General features: G+C 67.4%; 1 protein-coding gene across 3 annotated transcripts; it reads right to left on the bottom strand.

Moving 5' to 3' along the window:
* Positions 1-250: 250 nt before the first annotated feature.
* WRAP73 (WD repeat containing, antisense to TP73) lies at positions 251-11,591 on the bottom strand. Of its 3 annotated transcripts, none has more exons than XM_068158178.1 (12): positions 11,407-11,589; positions 10,402-10,554; positions 9,831-9,947; positions 7,166-7,238; positions 5,152-5,255; positions 4,545-4,667; positions 2,976-3,110; positions 2,785-2,862; positions 2,185-2,290; positions 1,307-1,432; positions 1,037-1,228; positions 251-663 (listed from the first exon to the last, which is right to left on the bottom strand). In XM_068158178.1, the coding sequence occupies exons 1-12, from the start codon at positions 11,473-11,475 to the stop codon at positions 554-556; spliced, it is 1,386 nt and encodes a 461-aa protein (XP_068014279.1). In that variant the 5' UTR covers positions 11,476-11,589; the 3' UTR covers positions 251-553. The 3 variants fall into 3 exon arrangements, with proteins under 3 accessions (XP_068014279.1, XP_068014281.1, XP_068014282.1); XM_068158180.1 differs by having other exon boundaries at positions 4,545-4,631; positions 11,407-11,588; XM_068158181.1 differs by having other exon boundaries at positions 576-663; positions 1,037-1,190; positions 11,407-11,591.
* Between the last annotated feature and the right edge of the window lie 11,077 nt (positions 11,592-22,668).

Below are 22,668 nucleotides of genomic sequence, written 5' to 3'. Positions count from 1 at the left end.
TGCCTCACTGGGGGGAGGGAGCTTGAGGCTGGCACTTCAGCAGCAGAAGGAAGAACATCCCAGAGGTAGAGGCCAGAGGTGCAGCACAGGCCCAGGGCTCTGCCCCTGCTGAACCACCCACCCCTGGGACCTTGGAGCTCCTCCAGGGGCAGCCCCCCCTGGACCAAGCTGCTCCCAGCCTCCTCCAGCCTGGTCTTAAAGCAGCTTCTGGGTGACAGGAGGAGAGGGGGGGAGGGAGGAGGGCTCCAGCTGAGGCACACAGCTTGTAGCTATCAAAATCTTTATTGGCCCTTATCAAGGGGCAGTGGCTCTGCCTCACCTCCAGCCTGCCAGAGGAGGCCTGCTGGGGGCAGCTCAGGAGGGAGCTCAGCTGCAGCAAGACTCAGGAGCTGCTGCAACCCAGGCTGCAGTCCCCAGCCCCCCCAGCCCTTCCCCCCCCGGGGTCTGGGAGCCCCCTTCCAATAAATAACCCATAAATACCAGCAGCAGCCTGGGCACAGGCCCTGAGCCCTGCCTGCCCTCCCCAGCCCCTGGGGGTGCAGAGGCAGCAGAGTTACTGCACCTCCTCCCTGGCCAAGTAGCACACACAGAAGCTCTCCTTGCTCAGCAGCAGCAGGGAGTCCCCACTGCAGTGCCAGGAGAGGGACAGGATCTGGAAGTCACCTGCAGGGAGAGGGTGGAGTGGCTCAGGGGCAGGCAGCAGCTCTGGCTGCAGGGGCTCTGGCTGCAGGGGCTCTGGCTGCAGCAGGGGCAGCTGTGGGTGGCACACAGCTTCCAGCTTTGCTCAGCAGCTTCACCCTGCACACTTCCCCTGCCAGTGGGCTGCAGGACACCCAAACCCAGCACAGCCTTCAGCCCCTGGCCCTCTGCACAGCCACAGAGCTCTGCCTGGGGAAGCTCCAGGAACACCCTGGAGCTGTTCACAGGAGAGTGCTCAGGAAGGGGGAAAGGGAGGCCCCAAGCAGCTGCTGCTGGCCTGGGGGGGCTGCTGCTGGCCTGGGGGGGCTGCTGCTGCTGCAGGGGCTCCAGGCCTTACCTTCCAGGGGAACCTGCACTGCCACACAGCCAGCTGGGGACCAGAGGTAGACTCTGCTGTTCCCTGTGCAGAGGGCCAGGCGGGGCTGGCAGGGGTCCCACTGGAAGCACTGGATGGGACACAGCTGCTCCAGGACTGCCAACAGCTTCAGCTTCTGGATGTCCCAGATCCAGACAGCATGAGGGATGTTATCTGCCAGAGGAAGAGGAGGGCAGCCCTGTGAAGGGCTGGGGGGTGGCAGGGTGAGGGCTGGGGGCAGCAGCAGCTCACCATTCTTGGATGCCAGGAAGCAGTTATCTGAGCTGAAGGCCAGCATCCCAACTCCCAGCCTGGGGTTGGCTCTGTCAGCTACTGGCTTGACAGAGTGCAGGGAGGCTGGCAGGGGGCAGATCTCATCTGGAAGGGGAGAGGAGAAGCAGCACCTCCCTGAGCAGGCCTGAATGGACCAAGCAGTCACAGACTCCTCTCTGAAGTGGCAGCTGCAGGTCTCAGCCTCGCCCAAGGTGCTCCAGCCAGGAACTGCTTGAGGATGCTGTGCCCAGAGCACAGGCTGCTGGCTGCCCTGCCACCAGGGGAGCAAGGCTGGGAACATCCAAGCAGGCCTGAGCTCACACCCACAGCACCTCCAGAGAAGCTTGGAAGCAGCTCCAGGACCAAGCTCTGGCTCCTGCCTTCCTCCCTGAGAGTGGCCAGTGGCTGGCACAGGCTGCCCAGGGAGGTGGGCAAGAGCTGTGTGGCCAGGGCTTGATGGCCAGGGGGGAGCTGGGCTGGAGGTTGAGCTCAGAGACCTCTGATGTCATCAAACCAAACTGATTCTGATGCCACACCAACCCCAGCCCCTTCCCCCAGCAGCCCTCTGCTCCTCAGCCTGCCCCCAAGCCCCCACAGGGTCCCCCCTTAGCAGGGTGCTGCCTGCCCTGGGAGCTCCCCAGGTGAGCTGGGGGCCTGGAGCAGAGCAGCCAGAGGATCCTCCCCAGGCTCAGGGCAGAGCTCAGCTGCAGCCCAGGCTCCCAGGCAGCCTCCCCCAGGGCAGCAGAGGGCCTGGGCTGGGGGGGCTGTGGCTCAGGGCAGAGCTCAGCTGCAGCCCTGGCTCCCAGGCAGCCTCCCCCAGGGCAGCTCAGGGCCTGGGCTGGGGGGCTGGGGCTTACACTTGCTGTGGGTGCTGAAGAGGGAGCTGGCCAGCGCCCGGGGCGGGGGCAGGGGCAGCCTCTCTGCCTCAGCAGCTGGAGCCTTCTCCACCTCTTTATACACAACCTGCAAAGAAAGAAGCAAGGAGTCCTGCAGGGGCTGCCAGCAGCTGGGCACAGGCTGCTAGCACAGCACCCCCAGGGGCTCAGCCTCCCCCTCCAGCAGAGCAGGAAAGGGCTCAGCAGGCAAGGCCCAGGGCGAAGAAACTGCTGGCAGAGGGTGGGGAGGCAGAGGCTGCCCAGGGAGGCTGTGGCTGCCTCCTCCCTGGAGCTGTGCAAGGCCAGGCTGGACGAGGCCCTGGGCAGCCTGGGCTGGGGGGAGGGGTCCCTGCCCACCCTGCCCACCCTGCCCCTGGATGACCTTGAAGGTCCCTTCCAGCCCAACCCACTCCATGAATCCCTGAGAGGATTCCCCTACCTCTCCTGCCCCCCAGCTGACTCCCCAGGCCCTGCCTGCAGCTGGGGGAGGCCAGGGCAGGCTCTGCAGAGCGAGGTCTCTTTGGCAGCAGCCCCCAGGCCGCAGCTGGAGGGGGCAGGAGTGGCCCTGGGCTCTGCACTCACAGCTTTGGTGCTCCCAAGGGCCGCAGGGTGCTCCAACTCCGCCAGCTCCTTCCAGGTGACGTGGTTCAGGAGGCGCACCTGGGGGGCACAGCCTGCTGGCACCCAGCTCTGCAGCTGGCACCCAGCTCTGCAGCTGGCACCCAGCTCTGCCTGCAGCTGGCAGTGCACCCAGGGCACAGCCCCAGCCTCACCTTCTCATCATAGCTGCCAATGGCCAAGAACTGACTGCTGGGGCTCCAGGCCACGGCCTTGATGCCCAGGGACCACTCGTAGGCGCAGTAGGTGGAGAGCAGCCTCCCGTCCAGGGAGTACAGCAGCATCTTGTACTGCAGGAGAGAGGTTGTGCAGGCAGCAGGAGCTTCCCTCTGGGGGCTGCCAGCACTGCCCAGGTTCTGCCCCCAGCTGACTGACCAAGCTCCCAGGCTCAGCCCTCACCCAGGCTCTGCTGTCGCTGCAGCTCTGCCCAGCCCCCAGGGCAGGGTGGAGGATGGAGCACACAGCAGGAAGCAGCCTGGGGGAGACCTCCAAGCTGATCACAGCCAACCCCTCAGCCAACCCAGCCCACCCAAACTAACCCATGGCACCCAGCACCCCACCCAGGCTCCTCCTGAGCACCCCCAGGGATGGGGACTGCAGCACCCCCCCAGGCAGCCCACCCCAATGGGCAACAACTCTCTGTGTATAGAGCTTCCTCCTGACCTCCAGCCTGAACCTCCCCTGGCACAGCCTGAGACTGTGGCCTCTTGTTCTGCTGCTGGGTGCCTGGGAGAAGAGCCCAACCCCCACCTGGCTACAGCCTCCCTGCAGGGAGTTGGAGAGAGCAAGAAGGCCTCCCCTGAGCCTCCTCTTCTCCAGGCTAAGCAACCCCAGCTCCCTCAGCCTCTCCTCCCAGGGCTGTGCCCCAGACCCCTCCCCAGCCTTGTGCCCCAGACCCCTCCCCAGCCTTGTGCCCCAGACCCCTCCCCAGCTTTGTTGCCCTTCTCTGGACACCTTCCAGCAGCTCAACCTCCTTCCTAACCTGAGGGGCCCAGAACTGGACACAGGACTCAAGGTGTGGCCTGAGCAGTGCTGAGCACAGGGCAGGATGAGCTCCCTGCTCCTGCTGGCCACACTGCTCCTGCTGCAGGCCAGGCTGCCCTTGGCCCTCCTGGCTGCCTAGGCACACTGCAGGCTCATGTTCAGCCTACCATCCACCAGCACCCCCAGCTCCCTCTCTGCCTGGCTGCTCTCAGCCACTCTGCCCCCAGCCTGCAGCACTGCCTGGGGTTGCTGTGGCCAATGTGCAGCACTTGGATGTGTTCAGTCTCCTGCCCTTGGCCTCTGCCCCTCTGCCCAGGTCCCTCTGCAGAGCCTCTGCCCTCCAGCAGCTCAACTCCTGCCCCCAGCTTGCTGCCAGCTGCACATTCACTGCTGCTGGACCCAATGTCCTCCTCCAGCTCCTCAGTGAAGATGTTGAAGAGCACAGGGCCCAGCACTGCTCCCTGGGGCACCCCCTGGTGCCTGGCTGCACCACCCTCTGGGCTCAGCCTCCAGCCAGTTCCTCACCCCAGGCACTGTGCTCCCAGGGGCTGCCAGCTTGGCCAGGGCCTTGCTGTGGGGGTCGGTGCCAGAGGCCCTGCTGAGGCCCAGGCTCTGTGATGTGTCAGAGCCCCCCTGCCCCCAGGCAAAACCTGCAGAGTGGTTGGTGGAGTTGCTGCTTCACCTGTGGGGGCTCCAAGCCAAGAGGGAGCCCAAGGCAGCCCTCAGCCTGCCCCTGGTACCTGCAGGCAGGAGTCCCACGCTGCCAGGACGCAGCCGTTCGGAGCCCACTCGATGCCAGCCAGGTCCTGGGTCTCAGTCTCGAAGTGCTGCCCCAGGAGAGAGGCAAACCCCAGGCCCAGGGGCTGAGACCAGCAGAGAGCTTGGGGCCTGCTCCCCCAGCCTCAATCTGCCCCCCCCCCCCACTCTGTCACTCCCAGCCCTCGCCAAGTCCCTCCCCAGCTCTCCTGGAGCCCTTCAGGGGCTGCTCCGAGGCCTCCCTGGAGCCTTCTCCTCTGCAGGCTGAGCAGCCCCAACCTCGGCATCCCCTCAGCAGCTCCCCAGGGACAGAGCTGAGCAGAGCCCTGCTGGGGGAGGCTGCCTGCAGGCCTGGGGCAGCCAGGGAATGCTCTGAGCAGGCTGGAAGCAGACAACCCAGGTGCTGTGCAGCACAGGCTGCAGCCTGCCTGGGAGCTGCGACAGAGCTTGGAGCAGGCCAGGGGAGGCCACAGGGATGCCCCAAGGGCCGCAGCAGCTCCCAGCTGAGCGCCAGGCTGGGGGCGGCCCTGGGCAGCTGACCCCCGAGACCCCTGCAGGCCGAGCCCCCCCCGCCCCCCCTGCGCCCCTCACCCTGAGCAGCTGCCAGCCGCTGCAGACGAAGATGCTGAGGCAGTCCCTGCAGTCCCTGCGCTCCGCCACCGCCGCGTAGCGCCCGTCCCGGCTGAAGGCCAGGCCTGGCCGGCAGGGAGGGCTCGGTGCAGGGCAGGGGAGCGGCGCCCCCAGAGCCCCCCAGCGCCCTCCAATGCCCCCCAGAGCCCCCCGAGCCCCCTAGAGCACCCAGCGCCCCCCAATGCCCCCCAGAGCCCCCCAGCACAGCAGCTCAGCCCCGGCAGGGAGGGCTCGGTGCTGGGCGGGGGAGCGGCGCCCCCGGAGCCCCCCAGAGCCCCCTAGAGCCCCCTAGAGCCCCCAGCGCCCCCCAATGCCCCCCAGAGCCCCCAGAGCCCCCTAGAGCACCCAGCGCCCCCCAATACCCCCCAGAGCCCCCCAGCACAGCAGCTCAGCCCCGGCAGGGAGGGCTCGGTGCTGGGCGGGGGAGCGGCGCCCCCGGAGCCCCCAGCGCCCCCTAGAGCACCCAGCGCCCCCCGAGCCCCCCAGTGCCCCCAGAGCCCCCTAGAGCCCCCAGCGCCCCCTAGAGCACCCAGCGCCCCCCGAGCCCCCCAGTGCCCCCAGAGCCCCCTAGAGCACCCAGCGCCCCCCGAGCCCCCCAGTGCCCCCAGAGCCCCCTAGAGCACCCAGCGCCCCCCAGCACAGCAGCTCAGCCCCGGCAGGGAGGGCTCAGTGCTGGGCGGGGGAGCGGCGCCCCCAGAGCCCCCTAGAGCACCCAGAGCCCCCCAATGCCCCCCAAAGCCCCCCAATGCCCCCCAAAGCCCCCCAGCGCCCCCAGAGCCCCCCAGCACAGCAGCTCAGCCCCAGCAGGGAGGGCTCGGTGCTGGGCGGGGGAGCGGCGCCCCCAGAGCCCCCTAGAGCACCCAGCGCCCCCCAATGCCCCCCAGAGCCCCCTAGAGCACCCAGCGCCCCCCAATGCCCCCCAGAGCCCCCCAGAGCCCCCAGCATCCCCAGAGCCCCCCAGTGCCCCCCAGTGTCCCCCAGCATCCCCAGAGCCCCCCAGAGCCCCCAGCATCCCCAGAGCCCCCCAGTGCCCCCCAGTGTCCCCCAGCATCCCCAGAGCCCCCCAGTGTCCCCAGCATCCCCAGAGCCCCCCAGTGCCCCCCAGTGCCCCCCAGCATCCCCAGAGCCCCCCAGAGCCCCCAGCATCCCCAGAGCCCCCCAGTGCCCCCCAGTGTCCCCCAGCATCCCCAGAGCCCCCCAGAGCCCCCAGCATCCCCAGAGCCCCCCAGTGCCCCCCAGTGTCCCCCAGCATCCCCAGAGCCCCCCAGTGTCCCCAGCATCCCCAGAGCCCCCCAGTGCCCCCCAGTGCCCCCCAGCATCCCCAGAGCCCCCCAGTGCCCCCCAGCATCCCCAGAGCCCCCCAGTGTCCCCAGCATCCCCAGAGCCCCCCAGTGCCCCCCAGTGTCCCCAGCATCCCCAGAGCCCCCCAGTGCCCCCCAGTGTCCCCCAGCGTCCCCAGAGCCCCCCAGTGCCCCCCAGAGCCCCCCGAGCCGCCCAGCACAGCAGCTCAGCCCCGGCAGGGCAGCTCAGTGCCGGCAGGGGAGCGGCGCCCCCTAGCGCCCCCAGCGCCCCCAGCGCCGCTGCTTAGCCCCGGGCAGGGCACAGCTGCTCAGCCCCAGCAGGGGCAGCAGCACAGCAGCGCCCCCCAGCGCCCCCTGCCCGCCAAGGCAGTGCACAGTGCCGCTGCCAGCAGTGCCAGCGCTGCCCCCCTGCCCGGGCACCGCTTCCCCAGGCAGAGCTCCGCAGCTCCTGCAGGCCCCGAGGAGCCTCAGCAGCTGTCCCCAGGGCCACAGCTCACAGCCCAGCAGCTGCTCTGTGCTCAGCCTCTGGGGGGCACTCCCCCCCCCCGCCGCCCCCTGCCCGGGGGGGCACTCCCTCCCCCTGCCCCCTGCCCTGGGGGCACTCCCCCCCCCCGCTGCCCCCTGCCCTGGGGGCACTCCCCCCCCCTGCTGCCCCCTGCCCTGGGGGCACTCACCCTGCTGGCAAGCCTTGGGGTACTTGATGTAGGACACGGCCTTGGTGCAGAGGGACCAGACGGTGATCCGCAGCTGCCAGGCAGGGCAGAAGGCTCTGGTTAGCTCTGCAGCCAAAAGGCAGAGCCCCAACCCCCAGCAGGTCCTGCAGGCTGCTCCGGGGCTGACTGAGCTCACACACAGCCCTGGGGGGAGCCTGTGAGGAGCTCTCTGCCCTCAGCTGGAGGCTCCCTGCTCCACAGGGGTGCCCCAGGCACGGCCAGGGCTGCAGAGGGCTCCTGCCCCCCAGAGCCTGCAGCAGGCACTCTCCCCAGGGGGAGGAGCCCCCCAGTGGGGCTGTCAGCCCCCAGCCCCCCTGGGGATGGCTGCCTGAGCGCTGTGCAGCTGCTGTTTGGCAGGGGAAGGGCAGCAGCAGTGCTCAGAGCCTCACAACAGCGGAGAGGCCAAAAGGCCTCAGCTGGAAACGTGAGCAGGAGCCTGGAGCAGGGCTGGGCCCGGGCAGAGCCTGCTGCTGCCAGCCCCAGGCAGGTGTCAGAGCACTCCCAGCAGACACAGACTCTCCTGCAGCCACCCCAGGGCCCAGGGGGCTGCCAGCCTTTGCCCCAGAGCCTGCTGGCCAGCAGGGCCTCCCACACAGCAGAGATTACCCACAGCACATTCCTGGCCAGGAAGCCTTCCTGCAGGCAGCAGTGGCCACAGGCAGTGACCAAGGATCAGCTCCAAGGGCCACACAAACACAGCCCTGAGCTGCAGCCCAGGGCTGCCCAGCCTGGGGCCAGGGGAGCAGAAGGGATGGAGCTCAGCAGGAGCCCAGCTGCCCCAGAGACCCCCAGGGCAGCAGGGCTGCTGCTCCAGAGACCCCCAGGACTGCAGGGCTGCTGCTCCAGAGACCCCCAGGACTGCAGGGCTGCTGCTCCAGAGACCCCCAGGACTGCAGGGCTGCTGCCCCAGAGACCCCCAGGACTGCAGGGCTGCTGCCCCAGAGACCCCCAGGACTGCAGGGCTGCTGCCCCAGAGACCCCAGCACAGCAGGGCTGCTGCCCCAGAGACCCCAGGACAGCTGCCCCAGAGACCCCCAGGACTGCAGGGCTGCTGCCCCAGAGACCCCCAGGACTGCAGGGCTGCTGCCCCAGAGACCCCCAGGACTGCAGGGCTGCTGCTCCAGCTGCTCAGCACTCAGGAGGAGGCAGGGAAGGGCTCAGGCTGGGAGGGAGCTCAGAGCTCACCTCCTCCAGGCTGCCCACCCTGCCCAGGGGCAGCTCTCAGCTGGGCTCAGCTGCTCCAGGCCTCCTCCAGCCTGGCCCAGGGAGGGGGCAGGCACAGCCCCCTGGGCTGCTGGCCACAGGAGGAGCCTTGGCAGCCTGGCTGGCAGGCAGCTGCTGGAGCCCTCCCCAGGGGCAGTGGGAGTGTGGGCTGCTGGCAGGCAGCAGCCAAGCAGCTCTGCAGAGGGGTCTGGCAGGAAGGAGCTCCTGGGGTGGCACAGCAGGGTGAGCTGAGGAGCTGCCAGCAGGAGCAAGCAGCACTGGGCAGGGAAGCCCTGAGCCCCTCCAAGCAACCTCTGGAGCTGCTGCCAGGGATCCCAGAGCAGCAGGAAGCTCCCTGGCACTGTGGCTGCAGCAGCACTCAGGCCTGGCCCCCCAGCCCCTGGACTCAGCAGGGAGCAAGCAGCTCAGCAGCAGCAGAGCCCAGGCAGCTCTCTGCCCACAGCTCATCCAGCAGCCTGCCTGCAGCAGGAAACAAAACCTACCCCAGCCCAGAGGCCAGCCTGGCAGGGGCTTAGGGAAATCCTCTGAGGTCAAAGCAGGTTCTGCTGGGAGGCAACAAACAGCTGCTGGGCCACCCCCACCCTGCCACCAGCTGCTCCCTCGTAGCTCCCAGCCCTCAGCAGCGTCTGTGGCACTCAGGGCTGGATGGAATGGGCTGGAAGGGATCTCCAAAGCTCAGCCAGCCCAAGCTCCTGCACTCAGCAGGGACATCCTCCACCAGGGCAGGCTGCCCAGAGCCCTCTCAGCCTCACCTTGGATATCTCCAGGGACAGAGCCTCAGCCACCTGCCTGGGCACCCTGTTGGGAGTGTTCCAGCAGCCTCCCGGGGCAGGACTTGCTCCTCACATCCCCTCTGAACCTGCTGTGCCCTCATGTCAAACCACTGCCCCTGCTGCTGGCCCTGCAGGCCCTTGCCCTCATTCAGCACTCCTCACAAGCTGGGGGGGAGAGGGAACAGCAAGAGGCTGCTGCACAGCCACACCACCTCCCCCAGGTGCTTCTCTCAAGGGCAGTCAGACGCCTGGGTGGGAGGCACTCAGCAGCCAGGGCCAGGCTGTGGCTCCAGGTCTCACCCCAGAGGTCAGTGCAGGCCACGCTCCCAGGCCCACAGCCACCCCCCAGGGAGTGGGGTTTGGGCTTCTGAGCTCCAGACAGCACAGCTGACTCCCAGAGCTGCTCTGGTGAGTGCCAGCCCTCCCCACCCCACCCTGCTGCCCTCCCAGCCAGGTGCCCACCGCTGCCCCCGGCCCTGCAGGGGCTCCCGGGGGGCAGGCAGGGGGGGGGCCTGCACCCCCCCCACACACACTGCAGCTGTAAGGGCTCCAGGGCTGTTCTGGGAGGCAGGGGGCAGCGAGCAGCCCCTGCTGGGGGCAGGAGCAGCGCGGAGCTCGGCGGCACTCACGTGGAACTCGGTGGTGTTGAGGATGTGTCGCCCGTCCGGGCTCCAGCAGGAGGCCAGCAGCCCCGCAGAGCCCTCATCGATCCTGCAGTGCCAGCCTGGCTGCTCCAGGGACCAGACCTGCGCAGGGGGGGCAGCGGGCAGCGGGGCACGGCCTGGGCCAGGGCAGCTGGGCACGGCCTGGGCAGCTGGGCACGGCCTCAGCCAGGGCAGCTGGGCACGGCCTCGGCAGCTGGGCACGGCCTCAGCCAGGGCAGCTGGGCACGGCCTCAGCAGCTGGGCACGGCCTCTGCTCCAGGCAGCTGGGCACAGCCTCGGCCAGGGCAGCTGGGCACGGCCTCGGCAGCTGGGCACGGCCTCGGCCAGGGCAGCTGGGCACGGCCTGGGCAGCTGGGCACGGCCTGGGCAGCTGGGCACGGCCTCTGCTCCAGGCACCCAGGGGCAGCAGTGCCTGCAGCCCTCCCCGGCAGGCAGCCCTGCCTGCAACCCTCCCCCTGCAGCTGCCTCCCCGGCAGGCAGCAGTGCCCGGCAGGCAGCAGTGCCCGGCAGGCAGCCCCCCCGGCCCTGCCCTCACCTGCACGACCCCACGCCTGTACATGGCACAGAGGATGAAGAGGGAATCCGATGACCACTCGATGTGCTGGATCTGGTCCAGGCAGGTGTAGAGCTGCAGCAGCTGGAGGCTGCTGGCGTCCCGAACCAGCAGCCGGTACTGCACGCAGGACGCCTGGGCAGGGGCAGCAGCAGCGCTCAGCCGCGGCACCGGGCTGCCCCCCCCGGGGCTGCCGCCCTGCCGGGGCTCGGCCCCGCCGCCCTGCCGGGGCTCGGCCCCGCCGCCCTGCCGGGGCTCGGCCCCGCCGCCCTGCCGGGGCTCGGCTCCGCCGCCCTGCCGGGGCTCGGCTCCGCCGCCCTGCCGGGGCTCGGCTCCGCCGCCCTGCCGGGGCTCGGCTCTGCGCTCTCGCTGGGTTTGCTCATCCCAGGCTCGGGATCTGAGCCGGAGGGGCTTGAGCCGGGCTGTGCCCCGCAGCGGAGCAGGAGGGAAGCGCTGAGAGCACAGCAAAGGCTCTTCCCTCACCCCCTCGCTGCCGGGGGCCTGATTCTGCTCTCACGAACGCTCCTCTCCGCCTCTCCTTTCTCTCCGGCGCTCAGAGGAGATGGCCTTTAGCGGTCCCGTCCATCCCGACCCCCTGCGGCTCCACAGCTGTGACCTCCCCTAACCTTAGCCAGCTCTCCATGACAAAGTCCCCTGGCAGCTAAAAGCCTGAGCCAGCCAGGCGGCCCCCGGACACGCTGCGGCCCTTGCAGGTCTGCAGCTCAGCCGCTGCTCCGCCAGCCCCCGGTCCCGAGGGGCTGTCCCGGCTGCCCAGGCCGCTGCCCGGCTCCGCGGGGGCTGCCCCGGGGGCTGCCGCTGCGCCGAACGCACCCCGCGCTGGCTCCACCAGCTGCCACAGCAGGGAGAAGCCGTTTCCCGGAGGTCACTCGGCCCCGCGCCCGCGATGCCGCTTGGCCTAACAACCCCACTGGGGCCGCGGGCGGCAGCGGCCCCGGTGCTGCGCGTCACCCCCCGGCGCCCACTCACCAGGCATTTGCCGTCGGGAGAGAAGCGGCCGAGCAGGCCGGAGAGCTTAAAGAGCTCCGAGAAGTTCATGGCAGGGCTGGGGGGGGGGGGTCCGGGCGCGCCGCCATTCAAACGCGCCCGCCCCGGTGCGCCGCGCTCCGCCCGCAGACAGCAGCCCGGCCCGCGGCGGGAGCCAGCGGAAGGGGCGGGAGCGGCGCGGGCAGCGCGGCCAATGGGAGCGCGGAGGGGGCGGGAGCGGCGCGGACAGCGCGGCCAATGGGAGCGCGGCCAATGGGAGCGCGGAGGGGACGGGAGCGGTGCGGACAGCGCGGCCAATGGGAGCGCGGAGGGGGCGGGAGCGGAGCGGAGCGGGCAGTGCGGCCAATGGCAGCGCGGCCAATGGGAGCGCGGAGGGGGCGGGAGCGGAGCGGAGCGGGCAGCGCGGCCAATGGCAGCGCGGAGGGGGCGGGAGCGGAGCGGACAGCGCGGCCAATGGGAGGAGCCGCCGCGGGGCACGCCGAGAGCCGCGGTGTGCTGCCGGCCGGCGGCGGGAAGCGGGCGGGAAGCTGCCCCGCGCTCGGTATGCAAATGAGGCGCTTAATGAAGCGCTTAATGAGGCGCGGCGTGGGCCCGGCCTCCCCGCAGCCGCAGAGCTCCCCCATTGGACGCCGTTCCGCGGGCAGGGTCCCGCGCCCGAGTTCATTCCGGCTAATTGCTGCTGCTGGCTAATTGGTGCCAGCGGGAGCGGCGTCCGGCGAGGCTCCCGGCTAGGACCGAGCGGCGGCAGCCTGCGGCGTGAACGCGACAGGAACCACCCTGCTGGGGCCGTCAGAGTGAATGAATGAATGAAGCCTGGGGGGAAAGCAAGGAGCGGGAGCTAGGGAGGACAAGCCCGGATCAGCCCTCCCCTGGGACGCAGCCCCCCTGGGACGCAGCCCCCCTGGGACGCAGCCCCCCAAGAGCAGCCCTGTGCCTCCGAGCAGCAGCACCAGCATGGGCACCACGCTGGGGACATCGGTGTCCTAAAAACGTGCAGCTCTTCAGACACCCAGCCTCGAAGCTGAGCAGCCCTCCGTGCCCTTTCCCTGCTCAAGTGCCGCCCAGCAGTGGGGGTGGGGTACACAGGTGCCCTCCTTTGGTCCTACCACCCCCTGCCCCCCTGCGTTTGAGGGTGGGCAGCGAGCCCCTCGTGGGCACAAGCCCAGCTCCCGTGCCCAGGGAGAGCTGTGCTGTGAGTGGGGGTCCCCTCCTCGTCTGGGCAATGCAGCCACTGCCATCTGCAACATAAAGCTCGGGCTCAGGGCAGGCATTCCAGGCTTGTTTTCATTGTGGCTTAGGCATTCATGCCCCCAGAGCTAGCTGTGGCATCTTGGTGGTGTTTGGGGCTGGCGAGTGCCCTGCCCCTGGCAAGGGGACAGACTGTGACAGCTGCCCCACAGCCCCCTTCTGCCCTGGGAGCAAACCCGGGGTGCCTGTGGGCAGAGCCTTGGCTGCTGAATGCAGGCAGGGGACTCCAGGATGGATTGCACCATGAGGACACTGCTCCTCCTCCTCCTCCTCCTCCCCAGGCAGAGGCTGCAGGGCAGGCGAGCAGCAAAGCAGCAGAGGGTGGGAATGGCAGGCAGGGAGAAGGGCTGGCAGTGAGCCCACACTCAGGCTCTCGTCTCTGATGGGTTTTAACCCAAAATAGCCATCCTTCATTCACGCCCAAGCTTGGTGGGGCCCTGAGCAGCCTGCTCTAGGTGGAGCTGTCCCTGCTCACTGCGGGGGGGGTGGAGAAGATGACCTTTGAGGGTCCCTTCCAACCTGCTGCGTTCTGAGATGCTGTGATCCATCCTTTGGCACTCTGGCTGCTCCTTGGCAAGATGTCCTACCCGTGGGGAGCAGCAGTGTGGTGATCTTGCTGATCTCCCAGCAACATGGGAAGGATTTCTTCCCAATCTCCAGTCTAAATCCCCCCTCCTCAAGCTTCAGTCCATCCCCTCTCATCCTGCCCTCATGCAAAGTCCCTTCCTGGCTTTCTTGTAGCCCCTTTCAGGTACTGGAAGGCTGCTCTGAGGTCTCCCCGAAGCCTTCTCTTCCCCAGGCAGCAGATGAGCTGCACGTTGTGACCAACCTGAGCTCAAACCCAACCTCCTTTGGGGCTGCTCTGCCTTGAGCGTCCTTCTCACTCTGACCGGCCCCAGCAGCCCCCCCAGGCGCAGCCCCCCAGGCGCAGCCCCCCAGGCGCAGCCCCCCAGGCGCAGCCCCCCAGGCGCAGCCCCGCGGGGTGCTGCCGGAGCGCCGCCGCCCGGCTCGCCCCGAGTCCCTTTGGCACCGGCGAGCAGCTTAATTCCCTGACACGCTTGGCTGAGCACTCCCCACCCCCTTGCAACTGCCTCCTAGTCCAGGAAGGAGCAGAGGAGCTTTTGCCTCACTTTTCACATAGCTTTCAGCAGCTCCAATGTCATCGCCTAGGCGACCGGGACGCTACTTGGTTGTAGTGCAGTGAGGAGCAGAGATCCTCAATCCCAGGCCGCTCCTGCCCACGGGAGACCTCCAGAGGAACCTGAAACACTTGGGGACACAGAGCAGGTAGGAGGAAAAGCCCCCGGCAGAAGGAAAGCCCCTGGCTGTTGGTGTGTGTGTGAGAGAGAGCTGCCCAGCGCCGCTCCCCGCCGCGGGCAGGCGAAGGCAGCAGCTGCAGGGGGCTTTGTGTCCCGGGGGCTTTGTGCCCCGGGGGCTTTGTGCCCCGGGGGCTTTGTGCCCCGGGGGCTTTGCGCCCCGGGGGCTTTGTGTCCCGGGGGCTTTGCGTCCCGGGGGCTTTGCGTCCCGGGGGCTTTGCGCCCCGGGGGCTTTGTGTCCCGGGGGCTTTGCGTCCCGGGGGCTTTGCGTCCCGGGGGCTTTGCGCCCCGGGGGCTTTGCAGGCTTCGGCCACACAGCGGCAAAGCCTCTTGGAAAGTTTGCTCCCCGGTGCCTCAAACCCGGAGTTAAGGCTCCTGGGGAGGTCAAGCTGCTGTGGATGGGGAAAGCAGCGCCGGGGCTGGGGGCCAGCAGGATGCTGAGGCTGGCTCCTGCCGCTGGCTCCCGAGGCAGGGCTGCTGCAGAGGGCAGGAGGGGGAGCTCTCTGGGTTAGCTTCTTGCCTCTCCATGAGCTGCCTGGCGATGTCCCTGTCCATCAGAGAGGCTTTCAGCTGAACCTGCCTGCTCCTTGGAAAGGAAAGTTCACCAAGGTGCAGTGTGCTGCAGGGCAGCTTTTGGTTGCAAGCCTCATTTTGGAGGTGTGAGTTGAACCACCTGGGAGAAGGCAGCAGCAGGGTTGGCACCCTGGGACCTGTCAGCAGCCTGCAGATGTTAACTTAGTTGCTGGATGAGCCCCAAAGTCCCTGCTGTGCAGAGGCAGGGAGCAGAGGAGGCTGTGTGCATTGACCTCCCTCTGAGGTGGCTGCAGGAGGTGGTCAGGCTGCACTCTGGGCTACCAGAGCAGCAGGACAGCCAGGGCTGTGCCACTGCTGGGTGCAATGCTGCAAGAGGCCTTTCTGAGTGCCCAAGTTGATGGTGAGATCAAAGATGTTCCCCCTGGGGAGCACAGAGAGCCATCACACGCCTGCAGCAGCTCCTCACCTTCCTGACACTGCTGGAAGGAGGGAGTTGGGGTTGTGATCATTCCAACAACCTTCTGAGCCTGTGGCCACAGCTCCAGCCCCGGGCTGGGTGCTGCAGCTCCATCTGCTCTGCTTCCCCAGGCAGCTCAGGGGGGCTGCAGTGGACCTTGCCGTGTGGGTTCTGCTCTCCTGGAGCTGCCTGAGCTGAGCTGGGACCTTCTGAATAGAGCCAAAGCCCCAGGGGTGGGGAAAGGACTGAGGACACTGCTTTTCCATCCTCAGCTTTGGGCATTACTTCAGTGAGGAGACCCCCAGATCCCCCCAGCCCGCTCCCACCCCCCAGGGAGGTGGCAGCTCCCAGCTCGGTGCTCAGTGGGCAGCAGGAGTGAAGGTGCCAGAAGGCCTCTGCAGGCTTCCTCTCCATCCTCCTGGCATTGTTATCCCAGGTGCAGCTTCCCTGCAATGCCCTGGCCAGCAACAGAGGGAAGCAGCACCCCAGGAACAGGGGAGCAGGGGCAGAGCAGCTCAGCTGCCAGGCAGACACAAGCAGATCACAGCAGCAGCTCAGCACCCAGCACCAGGGACCCTGCTTCGCCTCTCTGGAGCTTTCTGCCAGCCTGGGGCAGCCCTTGCTGCCAGCCTGGGGCAGCCCTGCCTGCAGAGCCTTTGCTGCCAGCCTGGGGCAGCCCTGCCTGCAGAGCCTTTGCTGCCAGGCTGGTACAGCCCTGCCTGCAGAGCCTTTGCTGCCAGCCTGGTACAGCCCTGCCTGCAGAGCCTTTGCTGCCAGCCTGGGGCAGCCCTGCCTGCAGAGCCTTTGCTGCCAGGCTGGTACAGCCCTGCCTGCAGAGCCTTTGCTGCCAGCCTGGGGCAGCCCTGCCTGCAGAGCCTTGCTGCCAGCCTGGGGCAGCCCTGCCTGCAGAGCCTTGCTGCCAGCCTGGGGCAGCCCTGCCTGCAGAGCCTTGCTGCCAGCCTTGCTGCCAGCCTGGTACAGCCCTGCCTGCAGAGCCTTGCTGCCAGCCTTGCTGCCAGCCTGGGGCAGCCCTGCCTGCAGAGCCTTTGCTGCCAGCCTGGGGCAGCCCTGCCTGCAGAGCCTTGCTGCCAGCCTTGCTGCCAGGCTGCCATGCCTGCTGCAGGGCTGCCTGCCCAGGCTGTGCAGAGGGGGCTGCAGCAGGGATGTGTTAGCAGCCCCAGCTCCTCCTGCAGCCACAGGGCTCAGGGATGCTGGCAGATGCTGCCCTGGCTCTGAGGAGAGAACTTCTGCACCGCCCTGGAAACCACTCAGGTTCCTTTCCTGTGGAGAGGCAGCAGCAGCCCCGGGGCCAGGGCTGAGGTCACCCCGCAGGACACGCAGCCAGGGAGCCCCAGAGGTGCTGCCTGCAGCCCAGGGCAGAGCCTGGCTCCTTCCTGGAGCTGTCCTGGGCCAGGGAAGGCAGCATGGAAGCAGGGTAAGGCCAGCAGCACTCAGCTCCGGGCTGCCTCTCTTCTCAGAGCTGCTTCCTGGCTCCTTTCGTTTCTCTGGGGGGGGCCAGGAGGGATGGGAGGGCACCAGGCTGGCACTGCTCTGTGAGGGGAGCCAAGGGCAAGGAGAGCCAAGGGCAAGGGGAGCCAAGGGCAAGGAGCCTTCCTCCTCCCTGTGAGGAGTGCCTGTGGCTGCCATGGCCGTGGGTGCAGCAGAAGGCAGCCCCCAGGATGAGCTGGGGGGGGCACCACCCTGCTTTCGCTTTCACTCCTGGTCCCTGCAGCCACTGGCTCCCCAGCTGGCTCAGAGGGGCCTGGGTGCCCCCCAGCATCTCCCAGCTGGAAGGTGGCTGCCTGGTGCTGGGCAAAGCGAGCCCCAGGAGCAGGAAGCGCTCAGACTTTCACTATGAGCTGCTGGTGCTGAGCTGCAAGGAGCTGCTGGTGCTGAGCTGCAAGGAGCTGCTGGCGCTGCTGTGGGGAGCAGGAGCAGCCAGAGGGTACCTGGGGACCATCCACGGGCAGGGAAGTGGTGCTGCTGCTTCCAGGGAGTGAGTCAGTGAGGAGGAGGAGGAGGAGGAGGTTGCGCAGCAGGGCTGCCGGGGGAAGGAAGGCAGCGTGGGGCTCAAGATGGCTCCGTGCTGCTGCTGGGCTTGCAGGGCTGCTGGGCAGGAAGGCTGCAGCACCCCATGGGCACCTGGAATGGGAGCCCTGGGAGCAGTGCCCAGCAGGAATGGGCTGGCATCCCCCTGCCCTGCTGCTCCAGGGGCATCACCACGATGCCATCCCTGCAGGGGAGGTGCTCCCAGCCCTGCCCTGGGCCAGCTCCCTTTGGCTGCAGCAGCTCTGGGGCAGGCTGAGCTGGGTGCCCCCCCTGCACATCACCCCCTGGCCTGCAGCACCCCCACAAAGAGCCCTCTGGGGCCCTGGTCCCTGCTGTGCCACCAGGACTGAGGGGGAGAGCTCCTGCCCTTCCCTGGGCACTCAGGCAGTGTGACCTTGCTGTTTCTCTTTGTCCCCAGGGTGGTTTACCCTCTGTCAGACTCCCCCTCGGAGAAGATGTCTCAGGCCTCTCCAGCTGATGAAGGCACCACGTTTGAGCACCTCTGGAGCACTCTGTGAGTGGTGCTTGGTCCTTAGCCCTGCCAGCACAGCCCCCCTGTGGCCCAAGGGGACACAGCCTCCTCCTGCACCTCCCAGCTTTCACCTACTCCTTCTCCAGGCTGGGAATTCTGCTCCCAGCCTCTGCTCAGCCCTCTCCTCTGGCCAGCCCCCCTTGCCCTGCTGGCCCTGGGCAGCTCAGAGGCCATGGAGTGTGGCCATGCTGAAAGCAGAGCCCCACAAGCCTCCTTCCCAGCTACTGGCTGCTGCTGCTGGCACCTTTCTGCTGGCACCTTTCTGCTGGCACCTTTCTGCTGGGCCCTGCAGCTGGGCTGTGGCAGGGGGTGCTGGCCCCAGGCCTGGGAGGAGCTTTCCTTACTCCTGGGCTCCCAGGCTTGCTGGCTGCTAATGGAAATGGCTTCATTAAACATCTTCCAGCAGCCTCCTGGCCTTTGAGCCTCACACTCCAAGCAAGCAGGGAGCAGGACCTTGCTCCAGCTCATCCTCTTCCTTCCTCTCACCTAAGGTCACCCCAAGGTGCCAGCCCAGAGCAGCTGTGTGGATCCAGAGCTCCCCAGCCCTGCTTGCTTCCCCCAGCTGGGCTCATGCCTGAGCAGAGCCTGCTCTGCCAGCTGACAGTGAGGGCAGAGGGAGATGCTGGGGAGGGGTCAGGGTTGGAGGGGCTGGGGAGCTGCTGGGGAGCTGGCAGGATGACTGTGCTGTCCCCTTGCCCACAGGGAGCCAGACAGCACCTACTTTGACCTGCCTGCAGCCAGCCACAGCGGCAGCAGTGAGGGCTCCGACCGCAGCGAGGTGACCATGGACGTCTTCCAGATGAGGAGCATGAACGACTCAGTCATGGTGAGTGTGGTGCTCAGGCGGCTCTGAGGGGGCCCAGGACAGAGAGAAGGAAGAGCTTTGGTATGCTGAGGGTGGTGGGAGCCTGGCCCAGGCTGCCCAGGGAGGGGAACATCCCTGGAACCGCTGCAGGTCAGGCTGGATGGGACCCTGAGCAACCTGCTCCAGGTAAAAACCTTCCTGCTCATTGCAGTGGCTTAGAGCTGGCCCAGGGGAGCCTGGAAGGGCTCTTCCCACCCAGCCCAGCCTGTGACTGACACCCCCAGGTCACACAGCAGCAGGGGCTCTGGCAAGCTCCAGTGCCTGCACAGGAGGAGGGGAGAAGCTGCCCTGTGCAGAGCAAAAGCTGTTTGTAAGCTGCTGGAAGGATCCTGTGTGCCCACAGGGTCCAGCCCTGCCCCTGCCACAGTCCCTGGGGCTCTGTCCCGTTGCTCTTCACTCCAAGAATCCTAAAAGGGTTTGGATTAGAAGGGATCTCAAAGCTCATCCAGCTCCAAGCCCCTGCCCTGGGCAGGGCCAGCTCCCACCTGCCCAGGCTGCCCAAGCCCCCACCCGAGCTGCTGTGCCTCCGTCCCAGCCAGAGCAGGGCCAGCAGGGGACACAGGCAGGCACTTGTGCATGCTCCCTGCCCGGAGCTGGGTGTCCTCCCTGCAGCATCCCTGCCGCAGCTGCAGCTCCAGCGTCTGCCTGCGGACCGCTGCCCTTTCCCTCCACACCAGCTCGCAGCCCCTCCCCCTGCCTCCTTTTCCCTCTCTTTTCCCTCTCTTTTCCCTCCTTTCCCTCCCTTCCCGGCTTCTGCCTGCGGGCAGGAGGGCTCAGGCGCTAATTGGGGAGCTGCCCCTGGCTGAGCCTCGCTGTCACCTCTCCTGCGCCTGAAGCTGAGCCCCGCACAGCCCCGGCTGCCGGGCACGGGCAGGGCAGAGCCAGCTCCTGGCCCGGGATAATGATCCCGTGGGAGCCGCTGGCACTGTCCCCACGGCGCTGCGAGCCGCGGGCAGCTCCTGCCAGCTGCCGGCACCAAACCCGCGGCCAAGGCAGAGCCTGGAGGAGAGGCCAGCCCTGGGCTGCCGCCTGGGCACACCGCAGCACTGCTCCAGCCTGCAGCCTCCCAGCGCCCTGGCTGAGGGAAGCAGCACTGCCCGCTGCCTCCAGCTGGGAGGGAGCCTGCCTGGTCCCTGCAGACATTGTCTGTCTGTCCATCCATCCATCCATCCATCCATCCATCCATCCATGTGTCTGCCACAGAACCACTCAGGTTGGAGAAGACCCTTGAGATCCATCCCCCCTCACATCCATCCCCCCTCACATCCCTCCCTCCTCACATCCATCCCCCCTCACATCCCTCCCTCTAGACACCTCTCCCTCTGTGTCCACTGAGATACCTCTCTAGCCACCCATCCCTGTCTATCCCTATCCATCTCCACCACCCAGCCCTACCTCTCCCTCTCTCTCCATCCTGGCACCCATCTATCCATACCTGCTCACTGACATGTCTCTCTATCCACCTCTCCTTATCTCTCCATATCCCTCCTTATCTATTCTTATCTCTCCCTATCCCTCCTTATCTCTCCCTATCCCTCCTTATCTCTCCCTATCTCTCTTTGTCTCTCCCTTCATCTCGGTATCTCTCCATCTTGACCCCCATCCATCCCTCCATCCCTCCATCCACACTGATCCCCATCTCTCCCTCCAGACAGGGACAGCTCCTCCTCTCCCGGCTGTGGAGCTGTCTCAGAGTCCCTGCCTGGTGTGGCTGCTGCCAGCACAGCCCCAGCTGGGGGCTGCTGGGGGCTGCTGTCCAGATGTGCTCCCGGCCCAGCGCAGCTGGGAGCAGGCTCTGGCGCGGCCGGACCCCTGCTCTCCCTGCAGTGGGGGTGGTTGGTATCGCCCAGTCCATCAGTGGGCAAGCTGGGGCCTGCCCCGAGCTGAGCTGCATAGTCATGAGGGACAGAGGGGGTGGGCCCCGATTTGTTGTTGGATGCAGCTGACAGAACTCGGGGAGATGCAAAAAGCAAAGGAGGCAGCGGCAGGACGGGCGCCGGGCGCAGCATCCCTGGCACTGCCTCCTCCTGCCACCTGCCCTCCCTGCCCACCCCGGCCCTGCTGCCACCCCCGACCCCATGCCTCCCGTGGTGGGACCCTTCCCAGCGCGCCGTGGCCCCCGAGACGACTAAGATGCTGTACATCAGCGACCCGATGCAGCAGTACCCCACGGTAGGTGCCGCTGCTTCCCCCTGCGCCCAGAGCTGCCTGCGGGCTCTCCCCTGCCGGCTGAGCCTTGCTGCCCGCCGCTGCCCAGGGTGTGCCAGGGGTTTGTCGTGGTGCAGGCTGCTGCAGCCCCATCCATGAGCCATGGGTGCTGCAGCCTCGGTCGCTGCTCGTCTCTCGCTTTGCCTTCCCCGCGGCTTGCGGAGCCCCCAGGGGCGGCCGAAGCCTCTGGAGCGCAGGGCTGGCAGGCAGCGGCGGGAGGGCTGTCCGCTGGAGCATCCCTCTGGGCACCACCAGCACCAGTTTGCCGTCCACTGGGGAGCTCCTCAGCCGAGCTCCCAGGCTGTGCCTGCAGCCCCGGGCAGGTTTTGCCTCCGGGATGTGAGGTCCCGGGGAGGGCAGAGCCGCCGGGAGGGAGCCTGTGCCGCAGGGGGCTCCTCGGCAGCCCTGCCCCCAGGGACTGCTCTGTTGGGCGGGAGGGGCTGGGGGCTGCTCTGTGGCACTGGGAAATGCTGGATGCAGGCATGGAGGCTGCGCTTTGGAGCACGGTTTGATGGTGGTGCTGGGTCAGGGGTTGGACTCAATGACCTCAGAAGGCTTTTCCAGCCCAGACCATTCTGTGGTCCTCTGGATGGAGATGGAAAGGTGCAGGTCTGTGCCTCCCAGCCACAGCTTGCCTCAGCCCTGCTGTTCTCAGGTGTGCTGGGACAGGGCAGGGATGGGCTGGGTTCCTTCGGGAGGGCAGAGCTGTGCCTTGGGAGGTTGTGGCCGCTCTGGTTGTGGACAGTTTGCCTCAGGGTGTGGATAAACACGAGTGGGGCTGGCCAGAGGGCTGCTTGCAGACTCACACAGGAGCTGTGCTGTCTTTGTGGACACACACCCAGACGAGGACCCAAACCTTCCCTTTCTCCCTCAAGGGAATGACTCCAAAATTCAGTCAGTTTCAAGAAGCATTTTCCCTGCCCCTCCTTGGGGTTTCACTGCCAGTGGATTTGCAAAGCCCCAGCGCTCAGGGTGCTGCCTGTTTGCTCTGTGCTGCAGGAGAGCCCAGCTCACATCCCGGCTCACAGCCCGGCTCACAGCCCGGCTCACACCCCGGCTCACAGCCCGGCTCAGAGCCCGGCTCACATCCCGGCTCAGCCCGGCTCATAGCCCGGCTCACAGCCCAGCTCACACCCCGGCTCACATCCCGGCTCACAGCCCGGCTCACAGCCCGGCTCACAGCCCGGCTCACAGCCCGGCTCAGAGCCCGGCTCACATCCCGGCTCAGCCCGGCTCATAGCCCGGCTCACAGCCCAGCTCACACCCCGGCTCACATCCCGGCTCACATCCCAGCTCACAGCCCAGCTCCCAGCCCGGCTCAGCCCGGCTCACAGCCCAGCTCAGAGCCCAGCTCACATCCCAGCTCACATCCCAGCCTTGCCTCTCAGAGCCTCCCGTGGGCTGAGGCTGTCGTTCTGCCCAAGGGAAGGCTCTCTGCCTGCAGGGCTTGGGATGCTCTTCGCCGTGGGGCAGTCCCAGTTTCCCTGCCTGCTGAGCTTTTCAAGCACAGCCTTCAGCTGCTCTCACCCCAGCTCTGAAGTCACACAGTCACCTGGGGGTGATGTTTGTGGAGCCTTTTGTCTGGTCCCTTCCAAGGGGTACCTCAGCCCCAGCCCATGCTGCAGCTCCTGGCTCCCAGCAGGGGCAGCTGCTGCTGGGTGCTCCGGGGGCACAGGGAGGTGTGCAGGGTGGCTCTGCAGACCACCTGGGCTGCTCCTCAGGCCTTTGCTCCTCATCCATGCCTAAATCAGGCACATGGCTGGGTCCTGCCCACATGCAGCCTGTTTCCCAGGGCCCTTCTCCTGCCTCAGGAGAGCAAAAGAGCTCAGGTGTGATAGCTCTGGGCTGCAGATCAGTCCTGACAAGCAGCAATTTCCTTTCCCCTCACTGCTCTTCTCCTGGTCAATACCTGAGCTTGGCCTCCCAGAGCTGACTGTGCCACTGCCACCCTGCAGCCCCCCCCAGCAGTTCCCCAGCTGGCCAAAGGGCTTCCCATGCACCCATTGGGCTGCAGCTTTCTGCTGCAGGTGAAGCC

Source organism: Melanerpes formicivorus, unplaced genomic scaffold (genome assembly GCF_026170545.1).
Source record: "Melanerpes formicivorus ecotype bairdi unplaced genomic scaffold, bMelFor1.0.p_v2 SCAF_39, whole genome shotgun sequence".
Taxonomy (NCBI): Eukaryota; Metazoa; Chordata; class Aves; order Piciformes; family Picidae; genus Melanerpes; species Melanerpes formicivorus.
The sequence above is the reverse complement of the archived record's forward strand: the minus strand, read 5'-3'. Positions and strand labels throughout refer to the sequence as shown.

Excerpts from the sequence above, each read along its gene's own strand:
- WRAP73 (XM_068158178.1), bottom strand. The coding sequence starts at position 11,475 with ATGAACTTCTCGGAGCTCTTTAAGCTCTCCGGCCTGCTCGGCCGCTTC. Across the intron at positions 7,239-9,830 it reads TCAACACCACCGAGTTCCAC|CTGCGGATCACCGTCTGGTC; the intron begins GTGAGTGCCGCC and ends CCTGCCTGGCAG. Across the intron at positions 1,229-1,306 it reads CTTCCTGGCATCCAAGAATG|ATAACATCCCTCATGCTGTC; the intron begins GTGAGCTGCTGC and ends TTCCTCTGGCAG.